Consider the following 21,825-nt stretch of genomic DNA (forward strand, 5'->3'; position numbering starts at 1 on the left):
AAGGTGGGTTAGACTCAGAGATGTCAAAATTCAGAAAATTAAAACAAAATCTGCTAATTTGGAAAACAAGGCTAAGGTTTACATGCTGCGTTTTAAAATCTAGTAGGATAGCAACAGGGAAAAAAGAAGACTTCAAAATTATGCTAAAGACTTGAGCCATGCTTTAATTAGAAATCAATCTCTTTCTTAAGAAGTATATTAGCCCTAATTTATAAACAAGGCAGCTTATGATCAAGAAAGACAGAAAACGTTCACCTAGAATTACAACGCAAACAAAGTAATCATCAAAATAAGGCAGACTCCAAAGAAGATATAAAATGGCCAATAAGCACATGAAAAGATGCTCAACATCATTAGTCATTAAGGAAACCAAATGAAAGCTGCAATAAGATACCACCTCACCCCCACTAGGATGGCTATCATAATATTAATAACATATATTTTTCGATACATAAAATAAATATTGGTGAGCATGTGGAGAAATTGGAACCTTCATGCTTTGCTTGAAGAGATGTAAAACAGTCCAGCACTGGGGAAAAGTTTGGCAGTATTTCAATAAGTTAAACAAAATTACCATATGGCCCGGCAATTCCACTCTTGGGTATGTACCCAAAATGCTCTGAGACAGATGGCTGAATAAAAACATGCATGATGTGAAGAGCGGCCCAATGCACAATAGCCAAAAGGTAGAAACAGCACCAATGTCCATCAACGGGTGAGTAAAGAAACACAATGCAGTCTATCCACGCAAAGGAACTACTACACAGCCGTAAAAAGAGAATGAAGTCCTGACACAGGCTACAATGTGGATGAACCCTGAAGGCATCGCCAGACAAAATGGGCACATGATGTATGATTCTCTTTATATGAGATCTCCAGAATAAACAAATCCATAGGGACAGGAGCTAGATTTGTGGTTAAGAGATGAGGGGGAAGCTCCAATACTTTGGCCACTTGATGTGAAGAACTGACTCATTTGAAAAGACCCTGATACTGGGAGAGATTGAAAGTAGGAGGAGAAGGGGACAACAGAGGATGAGATGGTTGGATGGCATCACCGACTCAATGGACATGAGTTTGAGTAAACTCTGGGAGTTGGTGATGGACAGGGAGGCCTGGCGTGCTGCAGTTCATGAGGTTGCAAAGAGTCGGACACGACTCTTCAGTCGGAGCTACTGAACTGAACTGAAGAGCTGCGGCGGAGGGGGATTAATTGATGACTAAGGGGTTTCCTTTTGGGAGACGGAAATGCTCTAGAAGTAGATTATGGCGGTAGCTGCACAATACTGTCCCTGCACTAAATGTCACTGAATTGTACTCCTTAAAATAGTTAAAATGGTAAGTTTTATGTTATGTGGGAAGTGAGGGAGAGAGAGGAGGAGGGAGGCAGAAAGGCAGAATGATCTATGATTACAGAATGATACATCTTGCCTCCTTACTAAGTGTGGACAAGCCCTGTCCTTCCTGAGCCTAAACCATCCAGCACATGCTGAGAACAACAAGGTGAGAACCACCGGATCTCCTTAGATCTTCCAGTCCACACGGCCACACAGACCCCCTCCCATCCCACAGCCTTTGCCCCAGGACCCAGAGACCCTCAGCTGTCACTTACTTCCTCCCCAGAGTGAACGGGGTGCCTGCCTACCTGGGTACCACAGCTGTGATGACTGAGACCAGACGCTGCTTTCACGGAGCTTACATCCCAGGGCCGGGAGACAAATACTAAACACAGACACTATGAAGGAGGCTGTTTCGAGAGTTGCAAGTGCTGTGCTGGCAACAGAAAGCAGGACAACAGGTGGAGTGGGCAGCTGTGGCGAGGGAGCGGTGATGAGAAAAGACCCTCCCCCCAGAGAGGGTACCTTTAGGAAGCACCCTGAAGAGAGAGAAAGTCAGCCAAGCCTCCAGATGACCTGGGACAGAACATGCCAGGCAGAGGAATGGCAGGTGCAAAGGTCCAGAGGTGGGCTACCTGGCCCGCTCAGCATCCATCCCCAGACCAGCATGACTGGAGCTACGTGAGCGAAGGGGGAGCAGTCAGGAAGGAGGTGGAGGCTAGCCTGTGCAGGTCCTCATCAACCAGAGGCAGGCACTGGAGTTGGATTCTAGGGGACCTGGGGACCACTGGGGGCTTGTTAAAGAACAACATGATCTGTTAAAAATAACTCAGTCCTGAAACACGAAACTGGATGATGTGAGAGAGGAACCAAGATGAAGGTGGATTTTTAGGAATCTGGTTTGAACATCCCCAGGAGAGCGGCAGGCTCCAGGTATCTCCAGGGAAAAATCGCAGGAGACAGGTCAACCCCAAGAATGGGATGGAGTTCCTGGGGCTCCAGGAGGAGGAGAGACCAGGACACCTGAGAGATTATTGCTCTCCAGCCCAGGAAAACCCAGGATACCCTGGATGGGTGCAAGCCACAGTCGCCTCCCTGCCCTCAGAGAGGACGTCTAACTTCCATGAATGGGGTGCCTACCTACCCGGGTACCACTTCCCGGTTAGACGCCTTTCACTTGAGGAATAATCCTGCTACCCCACCATTTCACATAAAATGAGACATTCTTCTGGGTAAAAATGAGACCAGGCAACCAAGAACTAATACATCCAAACTTAAACACCACTTTCTAGCTGTCCTACAAAGCTATTGGGTCCAAGTTTCCAGAGATTTAATTAAAGGCACAGGAACAATATCTTTGGAGAGAATCTGCTCCCCCCTCCCCCGCCACCGTTCAAAAGAAGTTACTTAAAGCACATTTTAGAGAAATGTCTAAAATGGTTAAAATAGAAAAGAAAGAAAAGCAGAAAGTCTTCTTCCATCCTTAACCCTCAGCCACTTGGTTCCTGACTCCAGAAATCATGACAGTGATCAGTTTTCTGTGTCTCCTTCCATAATTATTCTAAGAAGATCCAATTATGTATGGGAGTGTGTGTCCATTTTTAATGGACACATTTTTCCCCTCACACTGTCAGCACACGATATACCCAACCCTACAGTTCAATTTTCCTTTTCACATAGAGATATCGTTCATGTCATTTCCTATCAAGACATAGACAGAACTGTCTCATCTGTTTTTTTTTTTTTTCTTTTAATGGCTACACAGATCATTGAATGATGATGACAACTTTTAAACAAGTCCTGTACTGATGGTGTAATGGTCACAAGACAGGGTCTGTGCCTGTGGACCGAGTGATGCTCCTAAGAAAGGATGTGCTGTGGAGGAGACACTGAGGGCCTTGTGAGCACATGGACTTCAAGGGCATCAGGGTTAAAGGGGTAAAACCACAATTAGTGAGATTTTGCTTGTATAGATGCTGTAAGAGTCCAGAAACAAGAGAAGAAAAGAATCAAGAAATTAAAAGGAAGCTACCAAAAGAAAAAAAAGGAAGAAATGGGTTATACCTTCATGTCAAAAATGAGACAGTGACAATCTATAACCAAAGGCAGGTGAATAGAAGAAGTTAATGGACTACAACTCACAACAGACTCCAAATCACTTCTATTCCTAAAGACATTTTCTAAGACAAAAGGAAAAGCTAAGGGCTCAGTAGACACAGGGCACCATGCTGATTAATTTACCCTAATGCCTACCTGTTCCTGAGATATTACTTGCTCTCTTCCCCACCCTCTGCTCACCCTCACTTCACTTAGAAAGATATTGAGACTTTGAAGGCTCCAACTGCCCACGTGTCTAGAAAAGCCACCATTCTCTGGCTGACAAAGATCCAGGCTGAAAGAACCACACACTATTCCAGGGACTACTGGGTTAGTCGCTCAGTTGTGTCCAACTCTTTGTGACCCCATGAACTGTAGCCCACCAGGCTCCTCTGTCCATGGAATTCTCCAGGCAAGAATACTAGAGAGGGTTGTCAATTTCTTCTCCAGGAGATCTTCCTGACCCAGGGATCAAAACTGCATCTCTTTTGTCTCCTGCATTGTAGGCGGAATCTTTACCGTCTGAGCCACCAGGGACCATTAGTGCCCATGTAAGAGATCTTAGCAAGCTTCACCCTGACCAGTGGCTTTCCAGGTCAAAGGGAAGCTGTTAGAATATACCTCCTCCTGATTCTGGAGTGCCAAGAGATGCTTAAGAGTTAAAGAAGGGGACACAGAATGTTCCAGGGTTTGCAAGCAGTCGATCTGACTTGTCTGAGATGATTGTTCTCTCCAAAATTATCTTGGGAAGAAGCAGCACAGTTTGTAGGATGACTCAGAGACAAAAAGTCTCATTCTAATATCCACCCTGCTTCCCAAACATACGCACACACACTCACACACAGCCCCATCTCTGAGAATTGCTGTCTACTATTCTCTAATCCAGGCATACTTGTTCCCTGGGGCTCAGCAGTTCTCAGGGGAGATTCCGGACCAACAACGGGGCCATAATAACAGCAGTTTCTGTTTCTTTACTATGTAGTTAGGTCAAGCACTGTGCTAAGCATTTACATGAATGATCTCACGGAATTCTCAAACAACCCTACTAGGTAGGGATTCACTGTACTACCATTTTCCAAGTGAAGAAACCAAGGCTTATAGAGGTAACCAACTTGCTCTCTGTCAGGCAAAATTTGGAAACAGCAGAGCTGGGCTTCAAGCTCAGAGAGTCACATCCCAGCACTTGAACTCAGAACCATCAACCTAAATTGCTTCTGTGAAGAATAGCAAAGATTTGGGACTTCCCTGGTGGTCCAGTGGTTAAGAATCCACCTTCCAATGCAGGGCATGTAGGTTTGATCCTTGATCAGGGAACTAAGATCCCACATGCCTTGGAGCCAAAAAACCAAAACATAAAACAGAAGCAATAGTGTATCAAATTAAATAAAGATTTTGAAAGAAAAGAATAGGAAAGATTCAAATTGGCTTGATGGTGTTGGGCAGGTCCTGTGCCTAAAATACTCACGGGCCATCCAGTCATGACACATCTATTTTTAGCACTGCCTTCACGTGGCAGGCCCCATTAGAGGCATTAAGGATGCAGCCGTGATGGGAAGATAAGATCCCTGCTCCAGTGGAGCTCACATACCAGGACTGGGAACGGACACAGGAGAAGATGAAGGAGCACAGCGATTTTAGAGAATAACACGTGCTAGGAAGAACGTGGAATCGGGGGGTGTGACTGGGGGAGGGAGCAAACACATCAGATGGTGACAGAAGCTGCACCGAGAAGGTGGCCTCTGAGCTGAGAATCAAATAGTAAGATGTTGCTGGCCTGGCTAAGCTGCAGTAGCCAGGACATGGATGCAATCTAAAAGTCCATCAACAGATGATGGATAAAGACGTGGTTCATATATACAAAGGAATACCAAGCAGCCATAAAACAGGAAAATAATGACATCTGCAGCACCATGGATAGACCTAGAGTTTATCACTCTAAGTGAAGCCAGACAGGGGAAGACAAATACCATATGCTATCACTTAAATGTGGAATCTAAAAGAGGACACAAATGAACCCATCTAGGAAACAAAAGCAGACTTGTGGACACAGAGAACAGAGGGGTGGTTGACAAGGGGGACGACTGTCAGGCGCCCCTCGCTGAAATCCCCAATACACATCGAATTACTTCCACAGACACTCTGCAAAGCGGTAAACATTTTATTTCTACTACTCATCAGTGGTTCCTGCTGGGAAAGTTAAGAAAGAAGAAATCAGGGCTGGGAGGAGAAAATGGAATGATCGATGGAGCAAGCAGAGCGGTCTGGCCCTGCAGTGTGAGCTGGGAGGACGCATCAGGATAGCCAAGAGAGGCGAAGTCAACAGAGCCCTGAGGGGCTCAGGGCAACCACCAGGAAGAGACGTCAACAAGAACTCCCGGTCAGAGAAAATCAGACAGACACCAGACACGCTGATCGTCAACTCAAGGAGGAAAGAAACCCCCTAGACTGACCCTCCTCTGGAACAAAGCCAAGTGAACGCTTAAGAATATCTTTTTGGGGGGCTTCCCGGTGGCTCAGAGGTAAAGAACCTGTCTGCCAGTGCAGGAGATGCAGGAAATGCAGGTTAGATTCCTGGGTTGGGAAGATCCCCTGGAGTAGGAAATGGCAACCCAGTATTCTTGCCTGGGAAACCCCATGGACAGAGGAGTCTGGCAGGTGATAGTCCATGAGGCCTCAAAGAGTGACTAGGCACAGTAGGCAAACAAAAAATAAATTAATATTATTTTTTTTAAAAAGAGTATCTTTTCATCTCTGTTGGATTTGGGGGAGGTGGGGGTCAAGAGGGAAGTGAACCTTCAGGATCATCCACCCCAAGGACTGTCCAATGGAGCTGCATGAAGCAATGCCTTCAGCACTAGTGCAGGTTCTAGACAGAGACCCTGGAGCCCTGTTATGCATCACGTTATCTTTACTGCATCATTGCAACAAAAATGGTCTTCATAAGAGTCTTTATAGGTCCCTTGTAACCCCCAAAACCACAGTGTAATTTTTTTCCATGTGATCTTAAGATACAATGGAGGCAAATGGAATCTGTAGATGAGCAGCAGGGGTAAGGAAAGGTGGCAGCCTCCTCAGAAGTGGGATCTAAGCCCGTCCTGCTCTCCTCGGGGGCTGCCCCAGTCTGGGGAGGACAAGGATGGGGACCACATCTTAGTGAGCGTGGGGGTGCTTCCGGCAGAGGTACGATTCTCAAACACTGGCCGGGCGGTCAGCAGGCAAATTCCACCTCCCCCGGGGCTGGGAGGGCACTTACGGAGCGCTTGTCAGCCTCGGCCCCTTGCTGGCCCTGCAGACATGCCGTGAGCTTCTTGTGTGTGCTGTGGGAGACCTGCTTCACCAGCTCCAGCCGCTTCTCTACCTGCGGACAGAGCAGGGGGCGGGGCCCCCGGGTGAGGGGAGGTCAGAAGTGGGGTAGTGGGTCTGGATAATCCAGGGACAAGATTGACCCCTGTTCTGCAGAGACAATGTCCAATGCAGGAGAGAAAAGGAGGGGATCACAGACTTGGAGACACTCTGCTAACCGTGTGGTGAAATGCCTTCATGTGTCTCCTGAAAAGTCCCACTGAGACTGCTGTGTACCATGCAGGGTGCTATTGTAAAGAGGAAAAGGTGCATCTCTAAAGGGACTGGGAGAGGAGCAGTGGAGAGTCTGAACAACATCGGGAAGGGCTTGGCTGTAAAAGGGAAGACGTCTTTGCCATCTACAAGTTACGGGCCAGTGACAATCTTACCTGAAGGAGGTCTTCGCTCAGAACTTCAGTCTTCTCGGCCCTAAAGGGAAAATGGAGACACACATCAGTTAAAAAACAAAAACTAGGAATATGGTCTCACAGTTACTCCCCACCCTCTCCACTTATCGAGTGATTCAGTGTTACATCTATACATTCTTTCATAGTCTTCTCCATTTGTGGTTTATTACAGGATACTGAACACAGTTTCTTGTGCTACACAGTAGGACCTTGTTGTCTCTCCCTCCTGGATATACTAGCTTGCACCAACAGCAACGATTTCTAACAAGAGAAAATGTAGGCAGTACTGGGATTGACAAGGAACATCAAGTAACCAGCATTTCCAGCAAAAACATAGGCTCTGAGGGGTCTCCCGCTACTGTGTGGAAACCTAGATGAAGCACAACAAACACACCTTTTCTGCCTCCAGGTATTCTTTTTTCAATTAATAGAATTAGGTAGGTTCCCTGACCCGTTCCCCTTGGTCTCCCCCAAACAAGCAAACGTGACAGAGATTGATCAACAGCAAAGACAGAGAAAGCGTTGAGTTGAGTCCTGGTAACAAATGCAAATGTCACCACTTAGATCTGGCCACTAGTATGAGGCACCTCCCCCCGCCCCAGAACGTGGAGAGCTGAAACCAGAGGCTAACACTTTCGGGGAAAGAACCTGGATGCTGGCTGGAGTGTCCCAACCTGTAAGCAATCCCTGTCTCAGCATTAGAGGAAAATGCAAATCTTCCTGGAGCAAAGCACAAAGAGGCATACTCAAAAAAATCAAAATATAAAGTAATCCACAGAAAAGAAAGAAAAAGAACACAAAGCAATTTAAAAAAAAAAATAGACATAATACAAAAAATTAAACGGCAGGCTTAAGTCTTAACATATTCATATTTATATTAAATGCAAATAGCCTAATAAATATGCCAATTAAAAGACAGAATGACAAGAGTGGACTGAAAGAAATCATATGGGCCACAAGAATCTCACTTCAAATATGATATGGGTAGACTGAAGGTAAAAAGGACAGGAAAAGATATCATGCAAACATTGATCAAAAGAAAGCAAAAGTGGCGGTATTAATACAGATAAAGTAGATTCAGAATAAAGAAAATGACCAGAAATATAGAGGAGAGTATAGTGATAAAAGTATCAATCCATAAGAAGATGTGGCATCTTGAATGTGTATGCACTAAACTACAAAGCTGCAAAATATGAGAAGGAAAGTACAAATGCATGTAGAGACTTCAATATTTCTTCTCTCAACAGCTGACAGACCAGCTAGAAAAAAAAAAAATCAGCAAGAGTATATATGAACACAATCCCAGGGGCTTCCCCGGTAGCTCAGCCAGCAAAGAATCTGTCTGTAGTGCCGGAGACCCAGTTCGATCCCTGAGTTGGGAAGATCCTCTGGAGAAGGAAATGGCAAGCCACTCCAGTGTGGGCTCCCCTGAAAGCTCAGTTGGTAAAGAATCCGCCTGCGATGCAGGAGACCCTGGTTCGATCCCTGGGTCTGGAAGATCTGCTGGAGAAGGGACAGGCTCCCCACTCCAGTATTCTTGGGATTCCCTTGTGGTTCCCGCCTGCAATGCAGGAGACCTGGGTTCAATCCCCGGGTTGGGGAGGAGGGAAAGGCTACCCACTCCAGTGTTCTGGCCTGGAGAATTCCACGGACTGTATAGTCCATGGGGTCACAAAGAGTCAGACAAGACTGAGCGACTTTCACTTGTCTTTCACTCCAGTATACTTGCCTGGAAAATCCCATGGACAGAGGAGTCTGGCAGGCTACAGTCCATAGGTCACAAGAGTTGGACACAACTTAGAGACTAAACCACAACCGCCACAAAAGAATTTGACATTTATATAAGAACACTAACACTCCAACCAACATTAGCAGAATATTCTTTTCCAGTACATATACCAAGATACACAACATCTGGGCTCATAACATTATTAGTTTGAAAGAACTGAAATCATATACAGTATATTCTGCTATCACTAACAGAAGGATAAGAAGAAAGGATCCAAACACTCAGACGCTAAACAGAATGCTTCTAAATAATTCCTGGAACAGAGAAAGTCTCAAAGGAAAAAAACGAACGAACTGAATAAAAATGAAAATGCAATATATCAAAATGGCAGACACAGCCAAAGCAGTACTGGGAGGAAATTTTATAGCACTAAAATCATACGTTAGAAAAGAGAAACATTTTCAAATGAGCAACCCCTGATGCAACAACTTATAAAAGAAGACCAAAAATAAGCCCAGAGCAAGCAGAAGGAATGAAATCATAAAGGGCGGAAATAAAGAAGTCTGAAACAAAATAGTAACAGAGAAAACCAAGAAACAAAGAGCTGGTTCTTTGAGAATACAGCTGAAAAAACCTCTAGCACAACTGAAAGCAGGAAGAAAGAGAAGACAGAATAGGAATGAAACAGGAAATATCACTACAAAATTCTGTAGATTTCAAAAGGATGTCTTTGAACAATTAAACACATACATGTAAATTTGACAAGTTATATGAAATGGACTAATGTACTTAAAAACAAATTACAATACACTCAATATGAAAAAAATTATCTAAATAGCCCTGTAACTATTAAGAAATTAAACCTGTACTATTAAAAATCTTTGAAAAAAAAAATTCAGATCCAGAGACTTCACAAGAGAACTTTACCAAATATTTAAAGAAGAATTAGCACTGATTCTACAAAAGTTCTTCCAGAATACAAAAGAGGAGGAAATACTTCCCAATTGATTTTATGAAGCTAGTATTCCTCTGATACCAAAACCAGACAAAAAAAAAAAAAACAGTAAAAAACAAACAAACAAACAAACAAAACTAACTATAAACCAGTATTCCTCATGATATAGATGCCTTGATCCAAGTTTGTATTCAACACTCACTCAATATAGTGCTAGAAGTTTTACTTAGGGCAATAAAAGAAATAAAAAACATACAGATATGAAAGGAACAAATTAAAATGTCCCTATTTGCAGATGACATGTTTGTTTATGTAGAAAATACCAAGGAATCTACCAAGAAAAAAAAAAAAATTCCTAGAGCCAATGAATTCAGCAAGGTTACAGGACATAAAGTAAACAAACAAAAAAAACATTTTATTTCTATATACCAGCAATGAATATATATTAGGATTAAAAATAAAATACTATTAACAACTGCTTTGAAAAATAAAATACTTAGGTATAAATTTATAAATATATAGGCACAGAAAGTACATGTCGAAAACTATAAAATACTTATGAAAGAAATAAAAAATCTACATCAAGGGAGAAATACTGTGTTTGTGGACTGGAACACTCAACATAATAAAGATATCAATATTCACAAAATTAGTTGTGATTAAATACAATCCCAATCAAAATTCCAAAAGGATCTGTTGTAGATACAAACAATCTAAAATCGATACAAAACTGCAAAGGAAGTAGAATATACAAAACAATTTTTAGAAAGAATAAATTTGCAGTACTCATTTTAAGACTTACTATAAAACTAAGTAATCAAAAGAATACGGTAGTGAAAGGACAGAAAAACAGATCAATGGGACAGAATAAGGAAAATGGACCTAGAGAGATATAAGCAACTGATTTCTGACAAAGATGTAAAGAGGAAGAAAAGTCTTTTTAACAAACTATGCTGGTACAATCAGACATTCATATAAAAAATATGAACTTTGTCCTATATATCACATCATATATAAAAATTCATAAAGGTTCACAGACCTAAATACAAAACAAGAGACTATAAAACTTTTGAAGAAAACATGAGAAAATATCTTTGACCTTAGGGTTAGGCAATGAGTTCTCAGAAATACCAAAAGCATGATCCATAAAAGAAAAAAAAGGATACATTAGACTTCATTTAAATTAAAAGCTTCTGCTCTGTGAAAGGCATGTCTAAAAAATGAAAAGACAATCCACTGAAAGAAGAAATATTTAAATATTTGTAGTTCACATAAAAGAACTGTATCGAGAATATATGCAGAACTCTCAAATTCAACAGTAAAAAAAAAATCCTGTTACAAAATGGGCAAAAATATCCAAACAGAGACTTTTTAAAATTTAATTTTTAGTTGAAGGATAATTGCTTTATAGAATATTGGAACAGAAACTTTACCAAAGAAGATGAATAAATGGCAAATAAGCACAAGAAAAATTGTTCAACGTCAGTATCCACTAGGAAAATAGAAATTAATACCCAAATAAGATAACACAGTTAATATAACAAAATGACAACAAAAAAATGCAAAACCCTGACTATATCAAGTTTTGGAGAAGATGTGGAACAACTGGAATCCTTACACACAGCTGAGGGTGGGGCAGTGGAAGGCAGAACAGTCACTAGGGAAAACAGCTTAGTAGTTTTTTATGAACTTGAACATACACTTGCCACATGACCCAGAAATCCCACTCTATAGAAATGAAATTTATGTTCCCCCCTAAAAAACCCTCATAAATGTTCATAGACACTTTACGTGTAACAAGCAAACATCCTAAATGTACTTCCTCGGGTGAGTGGATTAATAACAGAATACACTCAACAATTTGTAAAATACTCAGTCAATCTTAAAGGAAATCAACCTTGATTATCATTGGAAGGACTGATGATGAAGCTCCAATACTTTGGTCACCTGATGTGAAGAGACAACTCAATGGAAAAGACCCCAATGCCGGGAAAAGTGAGTGAAAGTCTCTCAGCTGTGTCCAACTCTTTGCAACCCCATGGACGATACAGTCCATGGAATTCTCCAGGCCCAGAATACTGGAGTGGGTAGCCTTTCCCTTCTCCAGGGGATCTGCCCAACCCAGGGATGAAACCCAGGTCTCCCGCATTGCAGGCGGATTCTTTACCAGCTGAAACACCAGGGAAGCCCAAGAATACTGGAGTGGGTAGCCTATCCCTTCTCCAGCGGATCTTCCCAACCCAGAAACTGAACCAGGGTCTCCTGCATTGCAGGCAGATTCTTCACCAACTGCGATATGAGGGAAGCCTAGTGGGAAAGGTTGATGGCAAAAGGAGAAGAGGGCAGCAAAGGATGAGATGGTTAGATAGCATCATCAACTCAATGGACATGTATTTGAGCAAACTCCAGGAGATAGTGAAGGATAAGGAAGAATGGTGTCCTGCAGCTTACGGGGTTGCAAAGAGTCAGACACAACTTAGCAATTGAATAAGAACAAACACTCAACAATAAGTAGGGAGGATCTATTGATACAAGTGACCATATGGATAGGTGTGTAAAGACATTATGCTCAGTAAAAAAAAGGCCATGTGTCCTTATCTGGTACTCAAACATCTTTTAACAAAACAATGCCTATTACAATAATATTTTAGTAAGCATTGTTCTGCTAAAATATTTTCTAACATTTTCTACTGTGTTCACTGTATTAATTTCACTATCACTAATGGGTTCAATTCAGTTCAGTCTCTCAGTCGTGTCCGACTCTTTGCAATCCCATGGATTGCAGCACACCAGGCTTCCTTGTCCATCACCAACTCTCAGAGCTTACTCAAACTCATGTCCATTGCGTCAGTGATGCTGTCCAACCATCTCATCCTCGGTCGTACCCTTTTCCTGCCTTCAATCTTTCCCAGCATCAGGATCTTTTCAAATCAGTCAGTTCTTTGCATCTGGTGGCCAAAGTACTGGAGTTTCAGCTTCAGCATCAGTCCTTCCAATGAGTGCTCAGGATTGATTTCCTTTAGGATGGACTGGTTGGATCTCCTTGCTGTCCAAGGGACTCTCAAGAGTCTTCTCCAACACCACACTTCAAAAGCATCAATTCTTCAGTGCTCAGATTTCTTTATAATCCAACTCTCACATTCATACATGACTACTGGAAAAATCATATCTTTGACTAGATGGACCTTTGTTGGCTAAGGTCCTAGTTTTTAATAAGCCAGATTATTATTTAATAATAAGTTGTCTCTGGTTTTTAATAAGCTTTCTAGGTTGGTTGTAACCTTTCTTCCAAGGAGCAAGCGTCTTTTAATATCATGGCTGCAGTCACCATCTGCAGTGATTTTGGAGCCACCAAAAATAAAGTCTGTCACTGTTTCCACTGTTTCCCCATCTATTTGCCAGGAAGTGTTGGGACCAGATTCCATGATCTTAGTTTTCTGAATGTTGAGTTTTAAGCCAACTTGTTCACTCTCCTTTTTCACCTTCATCAAGAGGCTCTTTAATTCTTCTTCGTTTTCTGCCATTAAGTGTGGTGCCATCTGAATATCCGAGGTTATTGATATTTCTCCGGGCAATCTTGATGCCAGCTTGTGCTTCCTCCAGTCCAGCATTTCATATGATGTACTCTGCATATAAGTTAAATAAGCAGGGTGACAATATACAGCCTTGATATACTTCTTTCCCGATTTGGAACCAGTCTGTTGTTCCATGTCCAGTTCTAACTGTTGCTTCCTGACCTGCATATAGATTTCTCAGGAGGCAGGTCAGGTGGTCTGGTATTCCCATCTCTTGAAGAATTTTCCACAGTTTGTGGTGATCCACACAGTCAAAGGTTTTGGCATAGTCAATAAAGCAGAAGTAGATGTCTTTCTGGAACTCTCTTGCCTTTTCGATGATCCAACAGATAGTGGCAATTTGATCTCTGGTTCCTCTGCCTTTTCTAAATCCAGCTTGAACATCTGGAAGTTCAAGGTTCACGCACTGCTGAAGCCTAGCTCAGAGAATTTTGAGCATTACTTTGCTAGCATGTGAGATGAGTGCAATTGTGTGGTAGTTTGAGCATTCTTTGGTATTGCCTTTCTTAGGGATTGGAATGAAAACTGACCTTTTCCAGTTCCGTGGCCACTGCTGAGTTTTCCAAATTTGCTGGCATATTGAGTGCAGCATTTTCACAGTATCATCTTTTAGGATTTCAAATAGCTCAACTGGAATTCCATCACCTCCACTAGCTTTGTTTGTAGTGATGCTTCCTAATGCCCACTTGACTTCGCATTCCAGGATGTCTGTCTCTAGGTGAGTGATCACACCATCAAGATTGTCTGCGTCATGAAGATCTTTTTTGTACAGTTCTTCTGTGTATTCTTGCCACCTCTTCTTAATATCTTCTGCTTCTGTTATGTCCATACCATTTCTGTCATACCAACTATGGGTTGGGACTCTGCATTTTAAAAACGTTGTCCGAGAGAAACCCCTGGGCATTTATCAGGAGACATTTTCAAAACGTTCAGCAGATTTTTCTTCTTTTTTGGTTAAACAAAAAATTAGGGGGAAAAGGTCATCAATAAGAGAATTAAAAAAATGGCATATATTTACATAATGTCATACCATATGTTAATACACTAATAAAAATAGTTAAATAAAATTTACCCAAAACAACATTGATGAATCTAATAAGCACAGTGATTGAGGAAAAACAAAAGACTACTTTGATATGATTTTCATAAGGCTCAAAGCTAAAAACTACTAAACGACATATTGTTGTAGTATGAATACACATGTAATAAAATGAAAAATGATGCATTTCAAATGGTGGTTATCTCTAGAAAAAGAAGGGGGGTGGGATTTGAATAGGATAAACAGGTAGCTCCAACATAACTGTTAGTGTTCTGGTTCTCAATTTGTATAGTACATTCATAGCTTTAACATGTTTCAGAATATACATATGAAAATACAGGTAATCTATGTTCCAAACAATAGATAATATAAAAAATAAGCACCAAGTATTAAGCATAAACTTGCATAAATGGTTCCTTGCATAAATGATTTATATACATATACATATATAGTGACACACACACACATATATTTAAGCCAGAATATAGGGAATCTAATGGCTAATTTTTATTTTTCGTCTTCTGGGATTATAGGACTCATTTATGCAAGTTTATATACATATACTGGAAAAGGGAATGGCAACCCACTCCAGCATTCTTGCCTGGAGAATCCCATGGACAGCAAAGCCTGGCAGGCTACAGTCCATGGGGTCGCAAAGAGTCGGATGTGACAGTGACTTTCACTTTACTTCACTTCATATACACATATGTTTTATATATAATATATATATAATATATATATAATATATGCAATATACATAAACTGTGACATTATAAACATTTTCTTTAAAGATATTACTACTTTTTCTTTAAAAGTAAGAGCTGAGTTTTAGGGCATCTTGATTGCTAGCTAATTACTCACAGTTCAACTGCACATAAAATAAAATAACCAATCAAAACAATGTAACTACATAATTGATAAGGCGGCAACAAACTCCTTTAAAAGAAAAGGATCTTGTGCTGGAGACAAATTTTGCTCTTAAAGTGTGGGGTCATACATACACTTATTTGGAAAGCAAAAGGATTTAAGAAACTCCTAGAATGTTTTGCTGACCTGGGAAGGCTGATCAATATTGAATTGATTGGAGGTCGCTTAGCCCAACTGTCCACTCGCTGGAGACTTCCTCCATTACACAAGAAGCACTTCAACAGAGCACTCAAGACTGACCCAAGCAAGGTGGTGGGCTAAAAGGTGATGCTAATTTTAGGAAGCCTGGTAATTTTGGTCTCATCTTTGTAATCATAAGAGTTCACTACTAAGACAATGAACACTACCGTTTTCAGAGAGTGTCATTCTACAGAGTGATAGGCACTCTGTAGGTGACACCTGAGTACAAGTCGTGTATTTTTATTTTTTACACCAAGAGACTAATGTAAAACAGAGCCTTCGGCAAACGGATCTAAAAATGGTGCACTGTTCTCCTTAGGGGCTTAGGAGAATAATCACCACCACCCACAAAAATCCTGCCTGTCCCCAGTGTCATAAATGAGCTTGTCAGGTCACAGAATGTGTTCCATGGAAAAATAGTTATTAGACACTTGGAAGAAAAGGGCTCTGTGGAAAAAATCCTAGGAAACCCTGAAGGTTATATTATCCATTAACAGAGTCTTATTAAAGCATTAAAGGCTCTGAGACCTCCTGTAGGAAATTAAATGGCTTAGCCAACTCGTCATTTCCCAAATCTATAAAAATATAGTTCACATAACACCAGGTTGCCGCCACACCCTGAGTGCGGAGTATGACAGAGAAGGAAACATTCACTATGGACATGCTGGAGATCTTACCTGACAAGCTGCCTTGGAGTTCCAGCCTCATCACAGAAAGACATTTAGTGGATAGAGAGCCAAGCAATCGTTCTCAGCTGTCATTACAGAACTCACAGAGCGAAGCTGCCTTTAAAGCCGAGACAGTCTCATTACAGGGTTTCCCTGGTGGCTCAGCGGGTAAGATTCCCTGGAGGAGGAAATGGCAACCCATTCTTGCCTGAAAAGTCCCATGAGCAGAGGAGCCTGGTGGGCTACCGTCCATGGGGTCACAAGGAGTCGGTCACAACGGAGCACACACGCATTGGGCTATGGGGAGTCCCTAACAGTCCAGTACCTGAACCTGCAGTGATTCAGCGGTAAGAAAATAGTGTCCAGACCACAGGAGCCTGAGAACAGGTGAGTGGAGGTATGGATTCGTGACTGGTTGTTTGCCTATCAAAGGTGTGCTTGCAGGCAAACTGTCTGCTCTCTCCAGGGATCAGCCAGGCCTGGGAGGGGCAGTCTCTCCTGAGACAATGAGACTTCAAATGCCCAATCATGAAGTATACAGAAAATATAGTGAATACAGTCAATCACTTTCTTTTTTAAAGGCAGAAGATGTTATTATCTCCAATTTTTAAAAAAATTAAGTCAACTCTAAATTAAGTCATCATCTTAGTATAATATGAAGTCCCTGGTGGTTCAGATGGTAAAGAATATGCCAACAATGCAGGAGACCTGGGTTCAGTCCCTGGGTGAGGAAGATCCCTTGGAGAAGGGAATGGCTACCCACTCCAGTATTCTTGCCTGGAAAACCCAATGGGCAGAGGAGCCTGGTGGGCTGCAGTCCATGGTGTTGCAAAGAGTCAGATACGACTTCCTGACTAACAGTACTAATACACCAAAGCATAGTCCTGGACCCACAGTATCAGCATTACTCCTGCTAGCATTCAGCTGGTGTTCTTTGAGAACTGTATCTGCAGATGTATTCTTGATGCACCCACGGAGAGAGATGTATTCCACGTCCACGTCCTCCTGCACCATCTTGACTCCCTCCTCCTGGAGGGCTTCTTAAAGCAGACTGCTGGAGCTCACTCCCAGAAGTTCTGACTCAGTAGGTCTGGTTGGGACTGGAGAATTGGCATTTCTAACAAGTTTGAAATTAATGTTGATACTGTGGGTCCAGGACTATGCTTTGGTGTATTATACTGTTAGTCACTAAGTTGTATCTGACTCTCTGTGACCCCACGAACTGCAGCACGCCAGGCTTCCCTATCCTGCGCAATTTCCCAGAGTTTGCTCAAACTCAGGTCCATTGAGTCAGTGATGCCATTCAACCATCTCATCCTCTGTTGCCCTGCTTCTCCTCTAGAAAATCCTGCTGAGTCAACAAATTTATCTCCTCAAGGTCCCCAAACGGCCCCCGTCTTCCACGCCCAGGCATCTCCCGCTCTTCATACCGATCCCCTCCAACCCTGCCTGCCTCACACACTCTATGCTGCAGGCACATCCAACCTTCCCTTGTTCACCAAACAAGCGCCCCTGGGACTCCTATCATGCCCAGCACCAGCAAAGCACATAGACACAGCACGTGCTCTATAAACGCTCATTAAAATGTAGTGATATCTTTGATACAATCGGGCACAGCGGCTTTCCCTGCTCAGACTTGCTCATTTTGGTAGACTCTGCTAACTGGCTCTCTCCTAAAGCCCATCCCCACCTCTGCTGCTTTGCTCTCTCTCACCAAAGAAGGTGGGAGGCCAAAACCGTCCCAGTTTCTCCTGAAATTAGGAATACCCATGTGTCCTGGTTCTCGGCCTTAAGACAAAAGCAGAAGGATGCTTCAGAGTCATCTGGAAAAGTTCTACTTTCCTGCTAAGAACGAAGAGGACACCGCTGTCAAGCTCTTTCTCCTCTTCCTGCTTTAAATGCGGACATGATGGCAGGAGGGGTAGCAGCTATTTTGTAATTGTGGAGAATTGTCAGAACTGCAGAGATGCTGGCTTGACATGACTGAATCACTGATAGAACTCCACCCACCATTTACACTTGGACATATTTTTGAGAGAAATCAACTCTTTTCAAAGCCATTCTAAGTGGATTTTTCTATTACTAAGCTCAGTACAACTCAGCTCAACATACTGGTTGCAGAGGGTCTCATCCTATAGCTTATCTTATTCTGATTAAAAGTACAATTATTTGGTATTCCTGAAACTGCCCATAGTCCCCTCCATCTTAAAATCAGTATAGCAATTATTAATTTTTCACTGAGAATCTTCATTAACTACCAGTCTGAACATGAATACATGTGGGGGGTGGGGGTGTGAGAATTACTGAGAAGGGCTTCCAGAGGAGGTAGCATCAGCAGGTACTGAGGGTTGGGTGGGATTTGCCAGACAGAAACAAGGGAGACAGTCCAAAGTGGCAGAGCAGCCACGAAAGGCATTCCCTTTGCACCAAGAAAAGGCAACTAAATAAAGAGAAGTAGGGTAATGAGAAGAAAATCACCTCTTGGGAATAAGGGGAGACACACGTGGCCAAGTTATTCTAACGCCAGGACAAAGCTGTATTTTCAAAACAAGGCACAGACAACGCTTAAATTGAGAAAGAAAACACTTTATTAACTAGTTTCTTCTGAGACCTTCAAGAAGAAAAAGATACCTATTAAAAACATAGAAAGCTACGAAAATAAGAACAATTAGAACACCAGAGAGATTTCTGGAAGTAAGCCCTATAGGAGTTCCCAGGGGAAAATGATGGGAATTTAGTGAGAGAGAAAGAGAGAGAGAGAGGAAGATTCCTAGAGCGAAAGAGACACCAAAGACCTCAAATTGCTAGTGCCTGGACTGTGAAGGACACAATAAAACAAAGAGATCTTAAAAGGCTGTCACAGAAGAGGAAGCTATCAAGTTGTAACAATCAGACCATCAGCAGAATTTATCAGAAATAACTGATGATAGATACCACAGACCAATTCCAAAGTTCTGAGTGAAAATCCATCTCAATCTAAAAAATTTTTTATTATGGTAACTTATCAGTCAAGAACAGAGGCAAAATAAAATCATTTTTAGAAATAGAAAAGGAGGTTACCTCTCTTTCTGAGAAAACTCCTTAAGGATGCACTCCAGGAAAAAAATAAGGATAAAACTTCAATCCAGCAAGAAATGATAGAAATAAACCTGAGACAGGCAAGAGGAAATCCCAGGATGTCAGACCCTCAGGAAGCTTGGTGAGCAGTAAATCCAATTCATAACTCAGTGGCCTTGAAGATGAAGAGTGCAAACAAGATAATAGATGGAATGAGTAAGTTGGAAGGTGTGAAGGCATACGATTCTCCCAATAAGAAGAAACAAGATAATCCCAAAGAAATTGTAGGAAAAGTGCCCAAGAAAGACAGGATTCAAATATGAATTAAAAAAAAATATGAATTGAAGTAAAGTGATGCATGATCAACTCATTTGTAGAACATAATAGAATAGTATGCATTTAACCTTGATACTCGGCAAAGTCTCCGTGATCTGAGTAGATATCTTTATGTTGGAACCACACAGCATGAAATATTATTGACATGTTACTGGGCTCTGCAATGAACAATATTTAAGTAGCTACAAAAGAAGTATTTAATTGACTTGACTTTTAGAATCAACCCATGATCAAAGCATAGAGTATGTAGTTATGGGGATTACAGGAGAGAATGAATGTAAATTTTATCAGTCTTTGAGATGTGAAAAAGAGAAAAAGAGGAAGGAAAGAAGGGAAAGAAAGGAAAAAGAGGGAGAAGAAAAGAGCTGAGAGAGAGAGGTGAATCAGGTTCACTAAAGCCATACAAGAGAAACTGTACTTGTGGCACCTGCAGAGAGATTTAAAAATAAGTTAAATGCTGTTTGTTAAAACAACTTCAAAAATGATAATGCAGGAGGAGGCAGGTCGTTTCATAGAATCAAAACCTCATCTCCCCAATAGGAAGGAAACTGTGTGTGTGCGCGTGTATGAGAAAGAACCAACAGCACAAGCATATTATTTACAGATGTGGGGACAAGTTACCCAGGAATCAAATACAGAAGCCATAGCTGTCTGCATGGCCTTCCCTGATGCCTCAGTGGTTAAGAATCCTCCCAGCAATGCAGGGTTCAATCCCTGGTCTGGGAAGATCCCACATGCTGCGGGGTGACTAAGCCCTTGCGCCACAACTATGGAAGTCTGTGCCTAGAGTCTGTGCTCCTCAACAAGAGAAGCCACCACGACGTTCTCATTTAGATGTTCTCAATTAGAGAAAGCTTGCACGCACCAACCAAGACCCAGCACAGCCAAAAATAGAAGTTATTTAAAAAAAAAAAAATGAACTGTCTTCAGAGAGCAGGCCTGGGCATGGGATCAGAGTAACAGGGCTGGTACCTTTTCGTGATAAGTCCTTCTCTACAACTTAATTTTCTGAAGGCACATCCACCTATTATTTTAGTTTTTAAGGGACAAGGGTACCTGAGTCCGGGAACGTAGGTGTGTTGACCCACAGCTGTTGGAAACACGAAATGGTTCGATCATCATTGAAGGCAATCTGGGGTCACAGAGTCAGACACAGCTGAGCAACCAACGCACTAACACAGCTGATTAACAATGATACGCTAGTTTCAGGTGCATGGCAAAACGTCTCAGTCATAAGCAATATCTTTTAAAAGCCTGAACATAGAGGAAATGTTTCTCCACGTAACTTAAAAGGAGGATCCCTTCCCAAAGAAATAACTGAGGATGTAGACAAAGACTGAACTGTAAGAAAGTTATCAGAGCATTGCTGAACAGAGGTCTACGTTTATACTTAATCTTTTGTCTCTGGCCCGTTGGAACATGGATATACTGGGGAAAAATCCAAAGAATTACCCCCCAAAATGAAAAGGAATTGTTTAAATGGATGGACTTTCAGGTAAGTATTAAAAATGATGACATATTTGACATGCAAAGGTATTGATATATTAAGCAAGGAGAAGCTATAAAACAGTACATGCAGTAAAACACACACACACATATATATATACATATATGGATGATGTTGTTTAGTCACTAAGTCATGTCTGACACCTTGCCCTGACTGGAGCCCGCCAGGCTCCTCCGTCCATAGGATTTCCCAGGCAAGAATACTGGAGTGGGTTGCCATTTCCTTCTCCAGTGGATCTTCGTGACCCAGGGAGCAGACATGTATCTCCTGCACTGGCAGGTGGATCCTTCACCACTGAGCCACCAAGGAAGCCCCGACTCAGAGGCAAAAGGAACATGCTAAGGTGTATGTCAAGGTGTTGTGAGCCCTGTCTTCCTCCCTCGTGTTAAATATTCTAATTCTTCTACAGCGAACAGTGTAAGTGTTGTAAAATGTATTGCAAAGGTGGTTACCAGGGATTACTGGGGAGTTACTGTTTCAGGGATGCAGAGTTTTAGTTTTGCTAGATGAGGACTTCCGTGGAAGGATGGATGGTGGCAATGGTAGCACAAAACTGTGAGTGTGATTAATGCTGCTGATCTGCATACGGGATGACTGTGTGAGGACGCACGGAGCAGACGGCTGTCTGCAAGCCAGGGAGAGGGGCCTCAGAAGGAACCAACCCCATGG

General features: G+C 42.1%; 1 protein-coding gene across 6 annotated transcripts in view; it reads right to left on the reverse strand.

The window, feature by feature from the left end:
- ARHGAP44 (Rho GTPase activating protein 44) overlaps positions 1-21,825 on the reverse strand; it is a 119,716-nt gene that overhangs the window by 42,310 nt on the left and 55,581 nt on the right. For all 6 annotated transcript variants that reach the window (XM_043473777.1, XM_043473769.1, XM_043473750.1 and 3 more), the window contains exons 2-3: positions 7,166-7,205; positions 6,688-6,792 (exon numbers count right to left, since the gene is read on the reverse strand). In XM_043473777.1, the coding sequence (XP_043329712.1) occupies positions 6,688-6,792; positions 7,166-7,205 (145 nt within the window). The remainder of the gene's footprint in view (positions 1-6,687; positions 6,793-7,165; positions 7,206-21,825) is intronic.

This window comes from Cervus canadensis, chromosome 1 (genome assembly GCF_019320065.1).
Source record: "Cervus canadensis isolate Bull #8, Minnesota chromosome 1, ASM1932006v1, whole genome shotgun sequence".
In the NCBI taxonomy this organism is placed as follows: Eukaryota; Metazoa; Chordata; class Mammalia; order Artiodactyla; family Cervidae; genus Cervus; species Cervus canadensis.